General features: G+C 31.5%; 2 protein-coding genes across 2 annotated transcripts; one reads left to right on the top strand and one right to left on the bottom strand.

Annotated features, from left to right (window-relative positions):
- Positions 1-149: 149 nt before the first annotated feature.
- On the bottom strand, positions 150-1,028 carry LOC118029129 (probable CCR4-associated factor 1 homolog 11). Its single transcript, XM_035032944.1, has one exon. The coding sequence runs from the start codon at positions 1,026-1,028 to the stop codon at positions 150-152; it is 879 nt and encodes a 292-aa protein (XP_034888835.1).
- Positions 1,029-19,741: 18,713 nt separating this feature from the next.
- LOC118029138 (wall-associated receptor kinase-like 22) lies at positions 19,742-23,541 on the top strand. The gene is made up of 3 exons (XM_035032950.2): positions 19,742-20,911; positions 21,070-21,183; positions 22,214-23,541. Exons 1-3 carry the CDS (start codon positions 20,026-20,028, stop codon positions 23,407-23,409), a joined length of 2,196 nt encoding a protein of 731 aa, XP_034888841.1. The 5' UTR covers positions 19,742-20,025; the 3' UTR covers positions 23,410-23,541.
- The last annotated feature ends 514 nt before the right edge of the window (positions 23,542-24,055 follow it).

A 24,055-nucleotide genomic window follows, 5' to 3' on the forward strand; every position in this document is an offset into this window, starting at 1 on the left:
TTTAAGGCAAACTTGAATTAATGCAAAACAAATCAGAAAATATAGCTAATCAAGGAACTTGGATTAAAAAGTTTAAGCAAAAAAAAAGAGAGATGACGATGACACTGAATATTTTCTAGACCTGTGAGTATAACTCCATTGATATTCCTTCAAACTAGAGTGCTGCCCATGAATGTATCAGGTGCGTAAGTGAACCCTAACCAGCCTTCACAGAGTCCAAACATCATTCCCTCATAGCAATTCAATTTCTCGAGATCAATTTTAGCACACGACTCCTTAAATCTCACGAATGTCTGAAGAGTTAACAAGCTATCAGATCCTGCCTGGTGCCTTCTTCCCCTTATTCGTTCAACACCAAGTAACAAAGCCACCCTCTCCAATCCACCGTGCAAGCCACTAATGCATCCCATCACGAATTTTGTATCATAAACTCGAACCCCAAAGAAGAACCTCATCATCCCCAAAAAAGACCGCATATCACTCGGCAACTCTCGTTTAGTTAAAATCTTGATCAAGAATCCAAAATCATAAGCGCCATGAAAAGTAATCCAAGTTATTGAAGAATTATTGGAAACAAGTCCAGAACTCAAAATCAGCCTTCCAAAATCTAAGGAATCAATACCCTTCTCTCTGTTCTTCTTCAAATCAATACCTTGGCGTTCAAGTAACTCAATAGACTCTTCATTGTGATGATCGTGCTTGATATTGAAATCCCGGAAATTAAACTGCCACGCATAGTGGAATTCTGTTCCGAAACTTGGAAGATTTCCATGTGAATCAGAAAGAGTCATCCCAAGTTGAATTATTTTCAAGAGATCAACATTCCACTTCATGAGACAGTAGTTTTCGTAGGGAGTGGCATGAGACAGCGAGCTCTTGTCACGATTTAATTGAAAGATAGTACCAGGAAATTCTGTGTCCAAAGCAACCAAGGGGAAGCGAGAGATCGCTTCCTTGATTAGAAAAAACTCATATACGAGGTTGTCTGCCCAGACTTCGCGCAGATGTACTGGTTTGCTGCTGTTCATCGTTGACGCTGTTGTGATTTGATTCATCGTTGTCGCTGTTGTGATTTGAAGATCTAATGCAAGTTGAGCTATTTCAATGGCTTAGGTTGTCAATCTATAGCCAAGATCAGAAGGGGTAGTCCGAAGTTGATGAGGAGTGTATGGAATCCTTGTTTCTTCTGGTTTCCCATCTCGCAATTAAAAAAGGAGATCATTCCTAGGTTTCCTGCCGTGAGAAGGACTGTCCTAATGGAGTTCTACTCTCAGTGTCTTAAATTAATTCGGTTTATAATTACAACCTCTTTGTATAATCAAAGGAGTCCTCAACGAATAAGACACTTAATATCCAATCAGGGAGGGATTAAAAAAACAAATTGCATGTATTGTTCAATCCATCTGTTTCAAAGATATTATTTCATTTAACTTTTCAGCAATTATTTACGTATCTTATTTCACAGTATTTTATTCATCATTTGAAAGTAAATAAGAGAGAATCTTGAGTGGAAGAATTAAAATAAATTATAATTAGAGGTATAATATATAGTAAAATCAAGTAATTAATTGCTTAATTTTTTTAATGATCATGGATTATAATTTTAGGACTGAAAGGTGAACAATATCTTTGAAATAGAGGGAGCGGTTTTCTGTGACAAACTATGATTTTGCTAAATCAAGAAAACAAATTATAGCTTTGTAGCAGGTCGATCCTGCTTCTCGTTCATTGAATAATGATTTCATTCATCAAAAAACTTACAACACAGATAAACTATATCTAGAAAACATAAATTTTCTATTAATTAAATTTTGTCATGTATTATTTTATTTTTTAAAAGAAGAATAAAATAAAATTTAAATAAATAACATGAAAAATAAATGAGTCTTTATATATTTTGTAGCCAATAAAAAAATTACACCTGTGATGAGATATTTAAGATATTTTGTTATAAATATAAGATCCCGTCAATAAATATCAATCAATGATATTCAATATATTTTACTGTAAATTGTAATAATAATAATTTTACAATCCTTTTGTTTTATTTTGGTTATTTGGGTTTTTTTTTATGATTTATTTTATTGTTCATCAAGTCAAGAATGTTTATAATAAACAAGTATTTTGGATCTGATCATCAAACCCAACAATCTATATAAATAGAAAAAAATTAATTAGAATTTTTATTTAAGATACTTTAATGATATTTTAAATGTTTTTTATATAAAAAAAATTATTTTATTTTATGATTCGGTTTGTTTTATAAAAATAGATTATTTTTTTGATAAAATTAATTTTTTTATTAAAAAAAACACCTAGACCAGATCGGGTTTTTGATGGATACGAGAAAGTCATCCATGTAACCCGACTTCACTAGATTGGAGGTATGGACAGATGATAAAAAATCTATGATGGAGACATTTGAGTCGGGTAAAGTAAACCCGGTTTCAACTCCACACTTATCTCTTTGGACAAAGCCTAAATGGGCCAGATGGCTGTGAGCTCACCACTGTTTAAATATAAGGGGCCGGAAGCCCAACTAATCGTAGGTGATTTCTCTTTGCGGGCAACATAGATCCACCAAGGGCCAGAGAGTCCCGCCTATGCAATTAAGGAGTCATATTATCCCCCTAAACCTTGAATACCTAATTGAGTTTCGGATATCCATTATCCAAATAAGGAGCAATTACTGAACTTGTTATTGTTGCTGCTGGTATCACCGGTGCTCATGCTACTGTTCACGGGTGCTAATCTCTAAATAAGGAACCGAAAGCATACATGGTTAATGATAGAATTGTGATCTTTGGGTCCAAATTATATGTCCACACTGAAACACTTATGTTCGTTTGATTTGCATGAGTTTTAGATAATTTTATAATTTTCTCATTGTATTTCCCTTCATCAGACGTTCCGAAACTAATAAAATAACATGTATAATAATTAGTATTTGGTGCCTTGTAGTAGTACTATTTATGATCTCTCCTTGTGATTTTATCACTCCTTTGATTTTCTCTATCTCACCCACTCCCAACAAAAGTTACTCTAAATCCGAAAGTTGAAAGATTATATTTTAGTTTCAATAATAGTTATTAAATTTAATTGGTCTAATTTGGCTTGGATTTTAATTTAAATAAAAAAAAAATTAATTATGTCAAATTTAATCTATCTCAGCAAGATGAACACTAAGTATTTAACAAAAAAACCAAAGAATGAAATCATATTATTTATAAAGAAATAATTCATCTAGTGATCCAATAATATGCACCGTTTTTTAAATTAGATGATTTTTTTTAGTCCCTCTTCTTTTCTTCTTCTTTTTATTGCACATTTATAAGCCCAAATTGATGACCAATTATAGGACTTTTATTAAGGAAGGCAAGATTCAAAAAGAGGAGACTAAAATGAAAAACACAACAAAAAGATATGGTTTTGCTAGAATTGTGGCTAGACATATACTTTAGTCCCCCAACTTTTAAGATTATAAGCTTTTAGTCCTTAACAATTTATGAAATTCAATTTCAATTCTAAACTTCATTTTTCTTATTTTTTTGATCCCCGGTTTGAGAGAGTGACTAGATTCCCATGGTAGATAAAGAAAGTTTCGGTTGAGACTGATTTTGACTGTGAAAATAGGTGATTTTGATTTTAATGAGTTCTTTTCGCTGAATAAAGTTTAGACATAGTGTTGTTTTTCCCTTAAACTTGTCTGAAATGATGGATGTGAACCCGAAAAGAATCTTGGTTTCGGGTTGATTGTCAATTTTAGAGATAATTTTTGGGTTGATGGAGGCTCTAGATATGTTTTACAGGTGTTTTATGGTTTTTTCAGGTTAAAATATGGTTAAAAATAACTTTTTCTTGGTCTGAAATAGACCACATTGATTTTCCAAGGACCTTTGGTACTTGGAATCTAGGTAGTAGAGGCGAAGTGTTGTCTACCTCAACGACGCAGGCGATGCATCGCCTCTATTTATCTTAAATCATTAAAGGACAGATGACCTATTATGCACCCCTTAAGAAAATAAAATAAAAAAATGCCCAAGCACCTGGGTTGGTCTAGGCCCACATGCCTAGACCTTTTTGTAGAGGCCTTTGGTTGATTAATATTTGAGCAATGCAATTTTTTTTTATTTGATTTCCTTTCCAATCACTTTGATATTTTATTGATTTTTAATTTTATAAGTGTTTTATTTTAGATAAAAATCTAATTCATAAATTATTTCAAATAAAATAAATAACAAGTAAACTAATGGAGACCAAATCTGACAAATAAAAAAAGTTGAAAGATGATAAAATTAGAAAAAATCACAATTTCATAAATTATTTCAAATGAAATAAATAGCAATCAAAATAATATGGACCAAATCTAATAGTTAAGAAATTTCAATTAAGAAAATAATAAGAGAAAAGCAAATAACAATCAAAAGAATATGGACCAAATTTGATAAAAAAAAATTCAATTAAGAAATGATAAGAGATGTCGCACCCTCACAGCGGAGTGCGGCGTTGTGGCGACCCTCAATTGATTTCGGTTTTTTTGTTTTTTTTGTTGTGTAAAGGGAGTCCCCACCTAGTATTATGGTCACTAGGAAACCTAACTGGTCTTTTAGAGATTCTAAGGCAAGGAACTGGTTGCGTAAAGGGAAGGTATTAGGACCCCTAGTACGTCCTACCTAAGGTAAGCTGCTTGGTGTTTGGTTTGCTTTATAATTGCTATGGTGCTGGTGTTTTCTAATCTCATCAGTTTTCCTAGGTTTGATACAAACTAAATTTATTAAGATAGAAATCCAAAGAAATTTCATGTGCTTTGAAAGCTCATTTTTCCATAGTATTTCAAGAGTTTGCGACTCGTAAATCGCAAGGAGGAGGGACAAAAATTTAGAAATCTAGGGAGCTTTAAAAACCTATTTTTGCGTTAGTGTTTTATACTCTCACGGCTCATAAATCGTGGAGTAAAAAATTAAAATGTCCTCGATTATAATCAAGGCTTCTTTCAAGGATGTGTGATGACTTATTATTCCTAGAAAATTATTTTGGATATTTACCACTTAGGGTTTCTTTATCCAAATATTAACAGTGAATAATAACAAGTTATTTCCAATAATATTTTGGATATTTATCCCTTTCGGATTTCTTTATCCAAACATTAACGGTGAATAATATATGAATTCCCCCCAAGATAAGATTTTTTAATTTTTTGGAATATTGGTCAATACCCTTTGGAGTTTTACAAACATGTTGTAAAATCATGAAATGCAAGAAAATGATTTTTGTTGTGTTTAAGAAATCCATGCGACTTCCAATATATTTTTTTTATGTAAAAAAGAGTGTTCAAAACATGTTAGGGTATTGGCCGTATGCGACACACAAGAAAACAATTTTTTTTTTTATCGAAACATAAGCACCACAGTTAATCACAATTAAAGACGACAAACCATGTGCATATACATATGTTCTAAAAACTTTGCAAAAATAAATAAAATATAATAAAACAAAGATAGCCCCTCAAAACTAACTTTTCTCAAATAAAATTCAGTTCATTCTTAAACCTCAAAAATCAAGCTCAGTCACTATTCAAGTGAATTATAATTCACTTGAATAGAAACACAAGTGCTTTCATTCAACAGCCAAAAGGATAATGCGTCCCCCCCTGAATCTGCCTGAAATCTTACTACAATTGCAAAAGGGGTTTCCCCGCAATTTCAACTTCCTTACCCGGACTAAAACTTTATCAAAGATACCCAATCCCAGATTATAAAGTAGAAAAGGAACCCCCGAACAGAAAAGTGGGCTGATAACAACCACCACCCCTATGTTTCCTCATGCACCAAAGAAAGGGAAAAAAAAGAGAGGCAAGGAACCCATAAACTCGAACGTAAATAAACATCTAAGCTCAAAGTCATGGAAGAGAACGGAAGACAAGCATTCATTGTATGGAAAAAAAAAATAGAAAACAAAGGTGCAAAGCCAGAAGACAAAACAAGTTTTTTAAAACATCAAAACAAATACTTGCAGGTCTCATTGGTTTTTTTTACTGTGGAAGATCCCTCTCCGTCTTGTCCTTTTTTTCTCCTTTTTTTCTGTCCCACTTCCCTTCTTCTTCTTTTTCTTTTTCTCTCCTCTTCTTCTACTGCCTGCCCTCATGATCTCACAGCAACACAAGGATGAAGGAAAGAAACTCCCTCTGTTTTTTGCGTTTTTTTTAATTGCCTGCCTCTTTTGCGTTTTTCTTATCTTTCTTTTGCTATTTTTTTTTGCTTTTTTTCCTCCTGTTAGGTCATTAGAAGGGCTTATATATAGTCTAAACATATCTCTATTTAGGAAAGATTCAATGTATTAATTCTAAGATGCAAATCCCGGCTGATTTGCAATAAAAAAAACACAAAAGGAAATTGAAATATCCTAATTCCTATTCTGATTTGAGTAGTTAGTTTCCATTGATTAAAGGGCGGTACAACTCCTTTATTTCCTTCCATAGCTGGGAGCATGAGGCACCAACTGTTTCCTTTGAAATGAGTCAATAAAAAACGTGGTCTGCAGCTCTCCAATCAACAAGACAAACATGGAGACCAATAAGAAATTTGCAAAGAAAAAAAAAAGGAAAGAAATCAGATGGGTAAGGGTGCATGCTGAAAAGTCTTACGATGATGATCCACCCCTCCTCTCCAGCTTTAAATATCCTTCTTCAATTCAATCCCTCATTTTAGCACTTTTCGATTCAGTCCTTGGTCCAAAAAAAATCCTTCAAATCAGTCCATGAACTTGGGTTAAACCCTTCTTGTGGCAGGATTCTCTGCTTTCACATTCAAATGGGAATATCTTGAGCTTGTGATATCAAAATCAAGTGATTCAAAAGCTCAAATTTATCTACGCATCCAGGACTACAACTTTGATAAAGGAGTCGAAGTGAGATAAAATCGTTTTAGAGAACATAATCTAGCAGTAATCTAGTTGGTCAAAAAGGATCTCCGGGTCTAATTCAGAAACTGACAATGCCGAGAATCCTGATGACTGAGAGAGTGATCTAAGAACAAATCAACAAAATTTGTGACGGAAATAGAGTTTTTATTGCAAAACTAGGGTCAGGATCCTTCCCGCGGTAGAATTCTCTACCTTCACGTTAGATATTCAAACAAGAATATCTTGAGCTTTTGATATCGAAATAAAACTATTCAAAAGCCTAAATTTATCTACGCATCCAGGACTACAACTTTGATGGAGTCGAAGTGAGATAAAATCGTTTTAGAGAACATAATCTAGTAGTAATCTAGTTGGTCAAAAAGGATCTCCGGGTCTAATTCAGAAACTGATAATGCCAAGAATCCTGATATGACTGAGAGTATGATCTAAGAACAAAATTTGTGATAGAAATAGAGTTTTTAGTGCAAAACTCGGGTCAGGATCTTTCTCGCGGTAGAATTCTCTACCTTCATGTTAGATATTCGAATGAGAATATCTTGAACTTCTGATATCAAAATCAAGCGATTCAAAAGCCTAAATTTATCTATACGTTTAGGACTACAACTTTTATGAAGGAGTCGAAGTGAGATAAAATTGTTTTAGAGAACAGAATCTGGCAGTAATCTAGTTGGTCAAAAAGGATCTCCGAGTCTAATTCATAAATTGATAATGCTGAGAATTATGATATGAATGAGAGTATGATCTAAGAACAAATCAACAAAATTTGTGACGGAAATAGAGTTTTTAGTGCAAAACTCGAGTCGGTATCCTTCTCGCGGTAGAATTCTCTACCTTCACGTTAGATATTTAAACGAGAATATCTTGAGCTTCTGATATCAAAAATCAAGAGATTCAAAAGCTCAAATTTATCTACATGTCCAGAACTACAACTTTGATGAAGGAATCGGAGTGAGATAAATTTTTTTTAGAAAACAGAATCTGGCAGTAATCTAGTTGGTGAAAAAGTTTCTTGATTTGACAATGCTGAGCATCCAAATCTGACTAAGAATCTGCCCTAAGAACAATGATCCCTAGGACCTAATAAAGGTGCAGGTCAATTTTTCAACATGTCATGAGTGACAAAATATAGCTAGGATGGTTAAATATCGTACGAAACCAAGTCAGAATCAAAATCTAAGTTGTAACAAAAAATTGCGACAACAGCAGAACCATTTTTTTTAAGTGCAAATTCTGAGGGATTTATCTAACCTTAAAGACCAGATAAAGAAGCAACAAATTTAGCATTATGAAGAGTCCTAATCAATCTAAGAAAACCTAATGATTTTGGTAGCAAAGCGGAAGGATAAAAAGAGCAGAAAACAACTCAAACAAGGTTTCGAAAAAAGATATTTCTTTTTCTATTTTTTTCAATCTTCTAGCAAACATGAGCTAAACTCCTACACTCAATTCAAAAGAAGTATACACTGTCTCTAACACGTGGGGTCCAAAATTGAGTAACAACAAGAGAAAATCAAACAATCAAAAGAATGAGGATTATATAAGTTTGATATAAAAATTAAATTAAATCAAATTTTAAATGATGAAATTTTAAAAAAATCCAAAGTAAAATATATAGAAATCAAAAGATCGAGGGCTAAATTTTATATAATCAATAAATAACATGATATTTTTAATTTTTTTGCAACTTCTGGAAAGTGCTTTCCGCCTGAAATAAAAGAAAAATATTTTCTTGAAAATGCAAACTAAATTTTTCTTTCATTAAAAAATATTTTTTATTGACTAATTTTTTTAACGATAAACAAACACATACAAATTTAGAAATTGATTTTCAGAAAACTACTTTGAATGAAACAATCTTCGCCTTAAGTCAGCCCTTGCTTTCTTTACTCTTCCTGTCATGTCACCATAATATCATGAGTTTCACTGCTTACAGGACCTTTCAAAGCTTAAAGGGACTGTTTAGAAACAGAAATTAACATCTACAAAGATCTTTTCTAGCATTTGAGTTATAGGAACCATATACAAAGGTAGCATGGCATACATAATTCCCCAAATACTCTACTTCATCAGAAATTTAAGTGCCCTCAACATCCACAGAAACTACACAAGGAAGCTTAGAAGCATCCTAGCATAGAAACTAAGCCCCAAGGCGTCTTTAACTCAACAGGAGCATCCCCACATCTTCACCCATCTTTCATCAGATTCCGATTTGTTTCAAATTAGGCTTCCATTGCCCAAGAAACAGTCGACATTATGAATGTGCCCTTGACGTATGGAGATACGTACCCCGCTTTGTCTGAAAGCAAGAATGTCTTGGCATCTAGTCTTTCGCTCAAATACAATATTTAAAAATCTTGAGGTTTGTCATCATTCACATTAGAATATGGCCAAGGCAATATTCATCAGCCTTGGGTCACAAGTACGTAGGCCATATTTGTTTTCTGGAAAGTAATTTCCGGAAAATCATTTTTCAAACTTTCCTAGTGACAAACAAAACTTTCATGTGTTTGTTTGTCACCAGGAAAGTTGGTCAACGAAAAACACTTTTCAGTCAATGGAAAATTTGACTTAATTTTCAGGAAAGTGTTTTCCCTTTAGTTGTGTTTGTTTTCCGGAAAGTGGTTTCCGGGAAATCACTTTTCAAACTTTCTTGTGTTTGTTTGTCAGTAGAAAAGTTGATCAATGAAAAACATTTTCCAGTAAAAGGAAAATTTGGCTTGGTTTTCAGGAAAGTGTTTTCCTGAAAAATTTGAGGGGAAAACACTTTTTAGAAGTTGTGAAAAATTTAGAAATGTTATTATTTGTTGATTATATCAAATTTAATCCTCAAACTTTTGATTGCTATATATATTTTGTTTTGAATATTTATTTCTCAATTTCATCTCTTAAAATTTTATTTTTATATTAACTTTGGTTCTTATTTTTATAATTACTATTTGTTTTTTCCTTATCATATTTTTATTGAAATGTTTTATCTATTAAATTTTGTCCTCATTCTTTTGATTGTTACTTATTGTATTTGAAATAATTTATGAAATGTTGATTATTATTATTTTAATTTCTTCATTTTTAATTTTTTTTTAATTTTTTAGATTTGATCTCTATTATTTTGATTATTATTTATTTTATTTGAGATAATTTATGAAATTTTTATTTTCAATTTCATTCTCATTCAACTTTTTAATTTGTAAGATTTGTTCCTCATTATTTTAATAAACTTGAGAAAAATAAAATATTAATAAGTTATTTTCCAGTTCATTTTCCATGACATAACCAAACACTGGAAAATGTTTTCCAACTCATTTTCCATTACACTACCAAACATCGAAAAATAATTTCTCGGAATTCGTTTTCCCCGGAATTTACTTCCCCAAAGGAAACTACTTTCTAGCAAACAAACGGAGTATAAGATCATGAGTTTTTTCGTTGACTGTATCAGCTTATTAAGACTTGGCACACTAGCATTGAAACTTTTTTTCTTTTACTTGCTTAGGGTTGTTCGATATCATTTCTGTTTCTATTTTCATTTTTTTTATTTAGAAAATGTACTTTGAGTTATTGGAACTGATCCCTAAACTCCCTAGACTTGAAACTTGGTGCCACTAACTCGATCTCAAATAGTTATGGACCTAACCTTGATCCAGCATCTTAAAGCTATATATGTATGCTGTCTTGACTCGAGTTTTGAGGCTTTGAACTCGATATTTTGACTTGTGACTTTTGAAAACCACTTTTTTTTCAGAAGTTTGAAAATAAAATTAAAAGATTAAAAAAAAAAACGAAAACAATATCCAACAGGCTTTTGAAAGCTAGTTTGCGATGACTTGCTGCTCTTAATCTCTTTTTTATTTTATTTTTTATTTCCAAAAGTCTTATGTATACGATTGCATTGCCATTTCTTTCCGCTAGATTGACTTGGTGTATATATATATATATATGACTTGCTGCTCTTAATCACTTTTTTATTTTATTTTTTTATTTCCAAAAGTCTTATGTATACGATTGCATTGCCATTTCTTTCCGCTAGATTGACTTGGTATATATATATATATATGACTTGCTGCTCTTAATCACTTTTTTATTTTATTTTTTATTTCCAAAAGTCTTATGTATATGATTATATATATATATATATATATATATATATATATATATAGATTGACTTGGTAATTAAGTTATATATATTAAGCTAAGTTACTATATATCCAAGTCAATCTGGTAATTAGCTTAGCTTAATTACCAAGTCCATCTATATATATATAGCTTAATTACCAAGTCAATAGTGGAGTGTTTGATCCTCACTTTATCTGTTCAGCGGCTGATATAAAAGAACTTATTGCACTACCATAATTTTAGATTTATCAACATAATTTTCTTTCGGTATTTACACACACAGTCCATCAACATGAATCTTGCTGACATGATCACGAACATAAATAATTTATCAGAAAAATTATATTGGTGATTTATCATATGTAGGTGAGTCCATTGGTAATAATTTTACAGATGGATTTACTAACAGATAAAGCACACCAAAAAAAATTTACCTGCTTCATTTCATCTACACTTTCGCACGTGTGCAACGTCACGTCGATCGTCCATCCTCAAGGAAAAAATGTAAATGGTCTATCTCTGGTATGTGTGGTGAGACAAGGAATTCTTGTCTCTTATCAGTAAAATATGGACAGGGAGTCGTCACCTAGTATTATGGTTACTAGGAACCCTAACTGGTCTAAAAAATCTGGTATGAAGACAAGTTGCATAAAGAAAAAGTATTAGCACCCCAACTACGCCCTACCTAAGGTAGACTGCATTGTTTGAATATCTGATAAAATCTAAGGTCTTATTGTGTTTTTTAATTGTTGGTCTGTCTAAGGTTCAAGAAAATCCCTCCTTTATGAGGTTTTTATCTTAATGGGGTAGAACCTAACTGTTCTAGCGTCCAAAAAAAGATTTAATATTTGAAATACGTATTATATGTAATGTCATACCCCAGATACTAAAAGACAAACAAAATAAAATTTGTGTTGTTTTTGCAATTTTGGCCAATGTTCTCTTGATTTTAATAAACTGGTTATTAAAGCTATCATACTTTTAAACAGATCGTCTATTATTTCATCGGTGAGTAAATAGTGGTTGTGGCATTTGCAATTATTATTGTGTAGCTCCATAGAATATACTGACGGACATAGTCCATCGGTAACCCTATCAGTAATAATTTAAAAATATATATTTTTAAAAAATCTATTAAACAGAAACATAAATTAATTAAAAAATAAATTAATATAAAATTCAAATATTTATTACAAATTTAAACATTTATAAGTTCAAATACAATTAATCTAAAATAGAGGTACTGGAGGAGGAGGAGACGGGTCTTTGCCTAGCATGTGGAGTGAATAAGAGGGAGCACATGTACCACCCATTTGTGATCTCATCTTCAACACCAATCGGCGGAGTTCGGACATCTAATCAATACCGACTCTTTTATAATCAGCAGCAAGATGAGTTGTCCGATCTTTAACTAGCTGGTCTGAAATCACCTTGAACTCTAGAGTTGGAGTGCTTAGAATCGATTACGAGCATCCAATGATTGAAACACCGGAGAATGATCATCACACAAAATGATTAGGCGTCACGTGCTGGCCTCTAAGATGTATGGAGGTCTAAAATCCTTTCAAACCGCCATCATGAACGATCATTCATTACTTATATCAAACCTGTATAAAATATTGATGACAATATGTATTAATTAATTATGTAAACTAAGTCAATAACATAACATTGTTATAACTCAAACTTATTCAAACTATTTTAATAGCACAACTAGTTCATTATCAATTATCTACATAAATTCAAATTTTTATACATTTACTAAAAATTTCAACTCAATAATAAAATTGACAAAATATAAAAAAAGACTCATTAAATAAATCATTATTTATTTCATCACAAAAAACCTAAGTAAAAAATTAAAAGTAAATTTCATCAATTTACAAACAAATACAATTTTACAAAATCTCAAACAAACTATAACGTGTACAAATCATGCATTCATACAACAAATATCTATAGGAAAAAGCTATAAAATAAGTAAACGCCCAAATAAAATGCATATACTACAAAAATATACAATAAAAATTAACATTTTAAAATTGAGTTCAAATAAAAAATGGATAGTTTTGCGTACTTGAAGTGGAGAATCCTCAATAAAATTTGAATTAGAACATGGATGTTGACAAACTAAGTGTTAGGGGTGCATGCTGGATTTTTAGTGGGAGGTTGATTTGTGATAAAATTTGAAAGGGCGTTGTGGTGCTTTTTTAGTACAAAAATGGAGGAAGGGGAAGAAGAAATTAATGGGAAAGGGAGAGAGAAAGGTCACTCATTAGGTTATAAATTAAATGTTACTGGCAAATTTAATCGATGAATTTAAATTCGTCAGTAATTCTATCTATAAAAATGACACGCCATCATACTTTTTATTTTTTTTCATTCCTTCTTTTCTCATTGTAATTCTCTTGGTATATACCAAGAGAATATTTTCATCGGTGTTTAAAGATGAGTATTGTGAGGGCATATTCAGTCGAAAAAGGCTATGGAAAAAAATATAAAATAAGTAGACACCCAAACAGAATACATATACTACAAAAACATATAATATATATTAATATTTTAAAATTGAGTTCAAATAAAAATGAGTATTTTTGTTTACTTGAAGTCGAGAATTTTCAATAAAATTTGAATTAGATTAAGGATGCTGACAAGCTTAGTGTTTGGGGTGGTTGGATTTATAGTTGGAGGTCGATTTGCGATAAAAACTAGTGGGGTTGTTGTGTTTGTCGCAGAGAAAAATGGAGGAAGAAGAAGAAATTAATGATGGAGAGGGGCACCTATTGGGTCATAAATTAAATATTACATACAGATTTACTGACTGGTTTAATCAATGGATTTAAAGCTGTATATAAAAATGACATGTCATTGTACTTTTTGGTTTATTCCTTCTTTTTCCACTGTAATTCTCTCGATATATACTGAGATAATATTTCTAACGGTGTTTACCGATAACTACTGTGAGGGCAGAATCGGTCGGAAAAATCCACCGCAATTTATCAAACGAAATATTTATGTCAGTGTGTCAATTTGTATTTTCTAATTTTCTAGTAGTGTTGGTTTCAATGAACTAGGACCCTTCAAAAGGAAAATAAATGTGAAACGTTAGAGAATAATATAAATTATATCTTTGAATCTTACATAACAATTTAAGTTGTTGGGTTGAGATGATTATTTGATATGGTGTTCAAGCTTTATGACTAAACGGTTATAAATTTGAATCTTACTACCTTCATTTTTCAAAATAATAAACAATTGTTTAATTTTAAGTGCAAGGTAGTGTGAGCTGTGTTAAAAAATAATATAAATTATATTTTGAAATCTCATCTAATAATTTAAGTTATTTTGTTAAAATAATTTTTTAACATAAAATTCATATTTCAAAAATGTTTAAAGAAATTGTTTAATTTTTAAATCTTGTTGTATCATCGTTATGAATTGGTCATCAATTGATTCGATACTATAAAAAGCTGTTTTCCTCGAACATCAAAATTAAATAATTTGTTCCTTGACTCTATAATCTGCTAGGGGTGATCATTTTCGGTTCGAATCGGTTTTTATCAAAAAAAGTAACCAAACCGTTTTTTTAAAAAAAAACCAAAATCGAACTGGAACCGATTCAAACTAACCGGTTTCGGTTCTGTTTGGTTATTTTATAACAAAAAACAGTTCAAACCAGTTTGGTTTGGCTTAGTTTTTTTTGGTTTCGATTCAATTCAGTTTTTTTAGTTTCAGGCTTATAAAACCAAAACCGAATCAAACCGGTTTGTTTTTTAAAAATTCTAATCCGTTTAATCATTTTTTTTCATGGTTTGGTTTTTTCAAAAAAAAAATTCTGGTTTTTTCGATTTAATCGGTTTTTAGATTTTTATACTCGCCCCTGTGATCTTCAATATTGATACAGTACTTAATTGCAGGAGAATATTTAAAGATTTTTCCCATGTCAAAAATATATTAATGGAATGATAAGACTGAATAATCATTAACTAATAAGGTTATTACCATGCATATCACATACATAGAGAGAAGTCAAACGGGATATTTGTCTCTTCGTGACAAATTCAGCGCAAAAGTTATCACTGCCAGAAGCTGCTTGGAAAGTTATTTATTTATTATAATTCGATGCTTTCTTTCTTTGCTAATCTATTTTCTATTGGACAAATTTGTTTTTGAAATGGTTAATATCAAATTAAAAATGGAATTCACTCACATTTTGAATTAATATTTTGTTTGATAATGTTCTCTATTTTAACATGAAATATTAATATAACTAAAATCAATTATAAATATATAAAATATTAATTCTGAAAAATCTTTGGTTGATAATTTTTTTTAAATCCACAAAGTTTTTATTTTATAGATAATGTTCTCACTGGTTGTGTGCACCAAATATGGTTTGAGTTGTCGGTATGCATACAAATACTAACATAGGATAAAATTTTAGATATAGCTCCCGTGTAGGCAGGTTTTGCTGGAATTTTGTTAAATTGAATAAATTATTTGTTTGAATGGAAAGTTTCTTGTGTGAATATATATATATATATATATATATTTGCGCGCGCGCGCGGACGTGTGTTATGCCTTGATTGAGAAGGAACCTTATAATGTGAAAATTGCACTTATGTGTTGGGTGGAAGAGTCTCTGCACATAGAAGACTTTGTCCGAGGATATATAAAAAGATTCCTTATTTTAAACGTACATGATTTATTCAATGTCGAATCATTACATTGAAGATGTTTTTGCTATTTTAATTATTTTTCCTAGTTTACTTAGAATTTTAAATATTTTTCCTACTTAGATTTGGATTCTTTGGTTTGGTCAGTTTTTATCTTTATATAAACATTAATCATTGTGTTATTTTTTCCCATCAAATTATTGAATGTCAGATTTTTTTAGAAAAATATCATATTCTTCCCTACATGTTTCTCTGTAATATAGGGTTGTATAACCTAAAAGGGCTTAGTGTTGGATGCTCACGACGTCAGGAAATTAAACTGAATCTTGGTTGATGCTCCATTTAGAAAGAGAAAATGAAATTAAATTGAATTAAAAAATATTAAAGCTATTGGGACTGGATTTGAACACTAGACAAGTGTTGAGCCTCTTTTCTTGCAAACATCAAGGACTAAATTGCATAATCATGGAAGAGATTTAGCTCTTTTTGTTTTTTTAGATCCCTTGATTTTTTTTTCCTTTTATATGGGATCCCATAATGTTGAAGAAAAGTATTTGATACTCAGTTTTGCGAAACGTCACAGCAGATGTTTCTATTTTGTGCACCCTGCGACAGGTTTAATGCTCACGGTGTTAGGAAATTAAACTAAATCTCAATTGATATTTTATTTGATAAAATAAAATGAAATTAAATTGAATTAAAAAAATAGAAGCAATTGTGACTGGATTTGAACACTAAACAAAAAGCAGAAGTCTAGCCATGCATTTTATTATGCTGATGGAAGATTAGAAGATAATAAACTCTTTGATATTCTTGATGTTAGAGTTAAGGGTGCTATCAAAACGAAGAAGTTATCTTGTAGCTCATATTGCAAAAAGATGCTTGAATTTGACAGTGGCAGGACTCCATCATGTCATGTGAACCACTGATAAATATTAAAACATGGTGATTTAAGAAGGCATAACAATGGAGTAATGGGATTATTTTTCCTGTTGTTACTGTTATTGTATAATTAATAAAACTAAAGTTTGCTGAATCGCTATAAATTAAACACATGTGTGCCTGTCTCTGTTTTTCTTTTCCCCTGTTACTATTTTGATGTGAATTAAACAAATAAACATGCAATATGCTTAATTTATCATGAGGGTGTAAATTATGCTGATTTTGCAAGTCATTGCCTTGTCAAAGAATAATGTCGTTCGATGTCAATTTCTGCTGTCATAAAGGAGGAGAGAAAAATAGGAGGATTAGGGTCCACACAGAAACACTCAGTTCAATAACTTAAGTTTGAGATTTCACGTTGGAAATTTCGGTTAAGTTTCTCCATGATATAGAATTTCTATATAAAAATGATTTAATCAACGGACAAAACTTGAAATATATAAGTTTTAATTTAAGAGTTATAATTATTTTTTGCTGAAAAGTAAAACAGAAGAAAAAAATTGTAGCTTCCTCTTAGATTATTTAAAATTCTATGATAATACAATAGTTAAATTATTAAGTAATTGTCCTGTACTTCCCCTGTTTTATTCATAGCATCGTCGTCTACACGCTATTCTCTTTAGTTTTGGACTCCTCGTCTTTGAATTGGTTAGACGAAAGTCACCATCACTCAATTTGAGAATCTTAATTTATAGTCTTGTGGAATTTATACATTATTAATCAAAGCTTGGGAAGTTGGGAAGAAACATCCCAACTCCAAATCCTACAGAAACTTGTGGAAATATTAGCAGCCCTTTTCCATTTGGAATAGGAATTCGATTTCAAAACGATAACCTCCTTCTTCAAGTATTAAATTCCTATGATTCTGAAATTTTTTTTTTTTCGACTTCTAAACAATGGATTTACAATCTTTCTTCTCTTCTTTCTGTAGCAGCCAAACAAGAAAAAAAATTAACGGTAAAAAAATAATAATAAAGAAACTTGAAAGAATTGGAAATAAAAAATTGTAACTCAGTTGATGTTAGTGTTTTTTGTTGGAATTAAAAAGTTGTGTTGTAGGAGTTTAAGGATAACAAAACAAAGATATAAAACTAAAGAACAAGAAGAAGATTTGACATGTACTAAAGAACATCTTGGGGTTTCTTGCAAAGGGATTAACAAATTGGGTTAATTGATTGTGGCAAGATGTTTCTGTTACTCTAAATGCACTTACTTTTGTTAATTTTTATAGGGGTTGAAAAACCCTAAATTTAGAAATTTAGGGTTAGTGTGTGTTTGTATTTGGAAAGGTGACATAGTGTAGTTATTGGTTAATTTTGGGTTAGATAACGTGGCTAAGGATTAAATTAAACATATTAAAAACTAATTTTTTAAAATTTGGGACCATAAGCGGGCAGACATGGTAGGGATTTTGGGTAAATGTGGAAACTTGATTAAATTATGTGATTTTGAGATTTTAAAATGATGTGGGGAATGATGAGAATTTCAATTAGTATATGCCACCATCTTACTTTTATAAATTGAAGTATTTCAATGATCAACCGCATCATTCTTGATTTTAAAGGAAACGTCTCCAATTAGTATCCCAAATCACTTTAACGACTCCTTTATTACTTCTATCTTAGTTGAAGGAACTCACACTAATGGAATGTCAGGTATATGCCACCATCTTACTTCTAAAAATTGAAGAATTGTTATTTAAACGACTCCTTTAATGATTCATATATGTGTGTATGTTTGTATGTGTGTCATGAGCTTCAAAGTGTTTCATGGGAAATTTTGAATAATTTTAAAGTCGGTTATAATGACAGACTTATTAAATAAATTTAGAGTTCATCTTAATAACAAAAACTTGTTGAGTAAATTAAAGTTCATTGTTATGATGGAGACTTTTTATACAATTTTTAAGTGAGCTATAATGATGGAGACTTACTGGATAAATTTAAAGTTGGCTGTTATAATGGAGATTTAATGATTCAATTCATAGTCGATCATGATGATAAAGACTAACTGAATAGACTTAATGACGGAGATTTATTAGATAAATTTTTGTTGAACTTAAAAGAAAATATTCAAGTGTTGTTAACATATTTTTTAAATAAAAAAACGTGATGTGGAGGTTAACCCGATGTGACATAGTTAACTTTACAAGTCTAAATATAACTCGAACAACCGGTAAAAAATATAGTTTGACTAAAACAAATCAAGACGATATCTTTTTAAATTTTTTTGAGATGACAACGTATTGAATCTACTTGGATTTACTTGAATCGGCTCGGATTTACTTGGATTAACTCATATTAACTTGCCAAATCTTCAACCCAAATCATGAGATCTTGATAGCCTTTTAGAAAGCAAATAAATAAATAAATTATTAAGCTCAATTCTCAATTAATATAATATTGAAGGATGAAATTGAGAAAAAAAATCAATTAGAAAAATAAGTTGATTTAAGAAACATGGTGATTTAAGAAGGCATAACAATGGAGTAATGGGATTATTTTTCCTGTTGTTACTGTTATTGTATAATAAAAATAAAGTTTGCTGAATCGCTATAAATTAAACACATGTGTGTCTCTGTTTTTCTTTTCCTGTTGTCTCTGTTGTTTCTGTTGTTACTATTTTGATGTGAATTAAACATATAAACATGTAATATGCTTTATCATGAGGGTGTGAATTATGCTGATTTTGCAAGTCAATAGTTTTTAAATTAATTTTGTCATAGAATAATGTCGTTCGATGTCAACTTCTGCTGTAATAAAGGAGGTGAGAAAAATAGGAGGATTAGGGTCCACACAGAAACACTCAGTCCAATAACCTAAGTTTGAGATTTCACGTTGGAAATTTCGTTTAAGTTTCTCCATGATATAGATTTTCTATAAAAAAAATCTGTACAATTATTAAGTAATTGTCCTGTACTTCCCCTGTTTTATTCATAGCATCGTCGTCTACACGCTATTCTCTTTAGTTTTGGACTTCTCGTCTTTGAATTGGTTAGACGAAAGTCACCATCACTCAATTTGAGAATCTTAATTTATAGTCTTGTGGAATTTATACATTATTAATCAAAGCTTGGAAGTTGGGAAGAAACATCCTAGCTCTAAATCCTACGAATACTCGAATTAAAAATATGGAAGGCGACCATATTATATATATAGATAGATTGAGAGAGAACTTTTCATTCAATTTGCTTCAAATGATTTGAGAACTTTTCATTGTGTGTACTCTCTTAAGGAAGTCTTCTCTGTCTCAATTAGTATTTTTTTTTTCCTTACAAATATAGGGAGCAAAGAAAGATCTTTCCCCTCTCTCTCTCTCTCCCCTTCCATTATTGATCTCCAGCAGCATCTAAATCTGCAATAGAAGGGAAGGCATGATTCCTCGTAGTGTCTCTCTAATTTTTTTCCTGCTATTTCTAGTCCCTGAAATAGCAACTGTATCAGCACTAATTATGGCGAAGCCTAATTGTAAAGACACTTGTGGAAACATTAGCATCCCTTTTCCATTTGGAATAGGAACAGGTTGTTTCAAGAATGAGTGGTTCTCAGTTGATTGCAAAGAAGCAACTGCGGATTCTCCCAGCAGGGCTTTCTTAAGCAGCATCAACATGGAGGTCTTGGAGATTTTATTTGAGGACAGTACGGTACGAGTAAACAGTCCAATAATTTCCTCCGGCTGTTCTGATAGAGGTGCCAACATATCCATTGATATGACTGCAAGTCCTTTCGCCTTCTCTTCCTCAAATAGCTTCATCGCAATGGGCTGCGACAATCGTGCTTCATTGAACGGAATTCAGCCAGAAATTGTTGGGTGCACGTCAACTTGCGGTTCTAGTACAGAAGGTAAAGAAAATAGTTACTGTTCTGGTAACAATTGCTGCCAGACCACAATTCCCTTGAGTCTCCAGGTGTTCAACGCGAGTTTGGGGACCGCAGAGGACCCTAATGATCAAGGCAGAAATCAATGCAAGGTAGCTTTTATAGTAGAGGAAGAATGGTTCTGGAACAATATATCAAGTCCCGAGGAGGTGCATTCTATGCAATATGTTCCAGTTATCCTGCGTTGGTTTATGTATTATGGTACTGAAGGCGTAACATTGTATTCTGATGCAAAGAATTCTGATGCAATGTATTGTATTTCAATGAACTTAAGTTCTGGTAGGTGGGGTTTGAGGACAGAAACATTGTATTTTAATTCAACTACTTGTAGGTGCAGCTGGGGCTATGATGGCAATCCGTATCTTCCTGATGGATGCACTGGTATGATCCGAACACGCTTAATGTGATTTAATCTATTTTTTAAAAGAAAAAATAATGGAGTACTGAAGCTTTAGAATAGAGTTGAAGCATATCATTCTAGTACTTTTGAATGGCTCCAATCACAAGAATATACTCACTCATTGGATTTCCTGAATCAGATATCGATGAGTGCAAAATTCAAAAGGTAAATTTGTGTTCGGGGATGACAAAATGTGTGAATGTGCCGGGGCGGTTCAAGTGCGAGCTTGACAAAGCTAAGATCACTTTCTTGAGTAATTTCCTGTCTCTTAATTCTTTTTTCCTTCGTAATTTATAGGAACCTGAAACATTGGGCATGTTTGAATATTGATTTTATTTGTGGGAAAATTTTAAATACTAATCGATTCGGTATGTTTGACTTGGAAAGTTCTCCATTTGCACTTCAAGAAGAAAAAAACTATTTGTAAAAAACAATATTGATTTTATTTGTGGGAATAAAAAGAAAAGTGGTATGTTAATTAAAAAACTTAGGCTAATTGATTTATTTATCCTTATGTATTGGATTTATTCTTCCATGTGTTATTTTTTTTTAAAAAAATTCATTTTAAGAGATTTTCAGTCTTCGCTATGCACGGATACATAGATATTTTCTCTTATATACTCTTTTGCTACTGTTTGGATGAAAATACCCCTAAGACCTCCAACATAAAAATTAAGTCTTAAAATAATCAAAGTTAAAAAAAATAATTTTTGAAAACTTGACAAGACATGAAAATCAAATAAAATAGAAAAAAATTTAAATTTTTTTTTTAAAAAATAACCTAGAAATGAAAAGACCTGGAGAGTACCAAATTAAACATTTTAAATAGACCATAGATATTTAAAAAAAAAAATGGTAACTAATAAATTTTTTGAAAAATCCATATCGTGTGAAACTTATTTTGTTGACATGAATTTTTTATATATATATTATTCAAGGAATTTTTTTTTTACTTTTCAATTTTTTTAATGTTTTTTATGTTTTGTAAATATTGTTTTTAGGCTTTTTAAAATTAAATTTTCTTTTGGAGGTTGTTGTGGCTTTTTTGTTCAAATTAGTGAAAGGATATATGAGGAAACAAATATGAATATACAATAACATATAAGAATATAAGAATTTAAAATATATATATATATATATATATATATATATATATATATATATGGGGCAGAATTTAAAATAACCCAAAAAAAGATTTAACTTCCTTGTTGACATGGATTGTTGTTCAATAGTAATATGTATGTATCTAACAATTTATTTTTTTCCCTTGCGAGCAATGGCAGTTCTAGGTGCGGCCACTGGATTGTTGCTGCTGCTTGTTGGTATTTGGCGGTTATATAAACTTGTAAGAAAACGGAAGAACATTGAACTGAAGAAGAAGTTCTTCAAACGAAATGGTGGTTTATTGCTGCAGCAACAATTATCCTCAAGTGATGGAAGCATTCAGAAAACAAAAATATTTACTTCCAAGGAGCTGGAAAAGGCAACCGATCGTTTTAATGATAATAGAATACTTGGTCAAGGTGGCCAAGGAACTGTTTATAAAGGAATGCTAGCAGATGGAATGATCGTTGCTGTCAAAAAATCCAAAATGGTGGATGAAGAAAAGTTGGAAGAATTTATCAATGAGGTCGTCATCCTTTCACAAGTAAATCATAGAAATGTGGTCAAGTTGCTAGGTTGTTGTTTAGAGACGGAGGTTCCTCTGCTAGTCTATGAATTCATTCCCAATGGAAATCTCTTTGAGTATATTCATGACCAGAAGGAGGAGTTCGAGTTTTCATGGGAAATGCGACTAAGGATTGCTACTGAAGTTGCTAGGGCACTTTCTTATCTTCATTCCGCAGCATCCATTCCGGTTTATCACCGTGATATCAAGTCTACAAATATAATGTTAAATGAGAAGTTCAGAGCAAAAGTATCAGATTTCGGAACTTCAAGATCGATCGCCATTGATCAAACTCATCTAACCACTCATGTTCAAGGCACTTTTGGATACTTGGACCCAGAGTACTTCCAATCTAGCCAGTTTACCGGAAAAAGTGACGTCTACAGTTTTGGTGTTGTTCTTGCAGAGCTCTTGAGTGGGCAAAAACCAATTTCTTATGAAAGGTCGGAAGAGAGGAGAGGTTTAGCCACTCATTTTATTCTTTTGATGGAAGAGAACAAGATACTTGATATTCTTGATGAACGACTTATGGGGCAGGACCGTGAAGAAGAAGTTGTCGCAGTCGCTAATCTTGCAAGAAGATGCTTGAACTTGAATGGAAGGAAGCGGCCAACAATGAGGGAAGTCGCGATAGAGTTGGAGCAGATTCGGCTGTCAAAAGGAGCTCTTCCTGCCCAACAAAGTAGTAAAGAACTTGAAAACATCCGTGATGGCAATTGGCATCCTACTTCGGTAACAATTGGCGATTTTAGAAATGGCACGGCTCCATCTTTGGATGTCCAGCCATTGATTTCTCACGAAACATGGTGATTAAGGACATCCACGACATTTATGTTCATTTGATTTGCATGAGTTTTAGACAATTTTATAATTTTCTCGTTGTATTTCCCTTCATCAGACGTTCCTAAACTAATAAAATAACATGTATAATAATTAGTATTTTGTGCCTTGTGGTTGTACTATTTATGATCTCTCCTTGTGATTTTATCACTCCTTTGATTTTCTCAATCTCACCCCAGTACTCCCAACAAAAGTTGCTCTAAATCCGAAAGTTGAAAGATTATATTTTAGATTCAGTCATAGATTTTAAATTTGGTCTATTTTGGCTCAGGCTTTAATTTAAACAAAAAAAAATATATATTAATCCTGTCAAGTTCAATCTAACTCGGCAAGATCAACACCAAGTATTCTTAAAAAAAAAAACAAAAAATGAAATAATATCATTTATAAAAAAAATTGATCAAGGATCCAATAATATGTATTTTTTAAAAATTAGACCTCAAATCAGGTCAAAGAACACTTGATCATTTGTGAATTAACAAATAATTCCTTATGTGAAGGATTCCAATTGTATATTTAGTGGAAACAACGGTAATGAAAGGTATATTAAGTAATATTCTAAAAGGTATAGAAAAAATATTATTTCCCACACCATTAGTCATCAAGAAACAAATCA

The sequence above is a fragment of the Populus alba genome, chromosome 1 (genome assembly GCF_005239225.2).
Source record: "Populus alba chromosome 1, ASM523922v2, whole genome shotgun sequence".
NCBI lineage: Eukaryota > Viridiplantae > Streptophyta > Magnoliopsida > Malpighiales > Salicaceae > Populus > Populus alba.

Coding starts and splice junctions, on each gene's coding strand:
- LOC118029129 (XM_035032944.1), bottom strand. CDS start 1,028: ATGAACAGCAGCAAACCAGTACATCTGCGCGAAGTCTGGGCAGACAAC.
- LOC118029138 (XM_035032950.2), top strand. CDS start 20,026: ATGATTCCTCGTAGTGTCTCTCTAATTTTTTTCCTGCTATTTCTAGTC. Junction 20,912..21,069: donor TCTTCCTGATGGATGCACTG/GTATGATCCGAA, acceptor TTCCTGAATCAG/ATATCGATGAGTGCAAAATT. Junction 21,184..22,213: donor AGCTAAGATCACTTTCTTGA/GTAATTTCCTGT, acceptor GAGCAATGGCAG/TTCTAGGTGCGGCCACTGGA.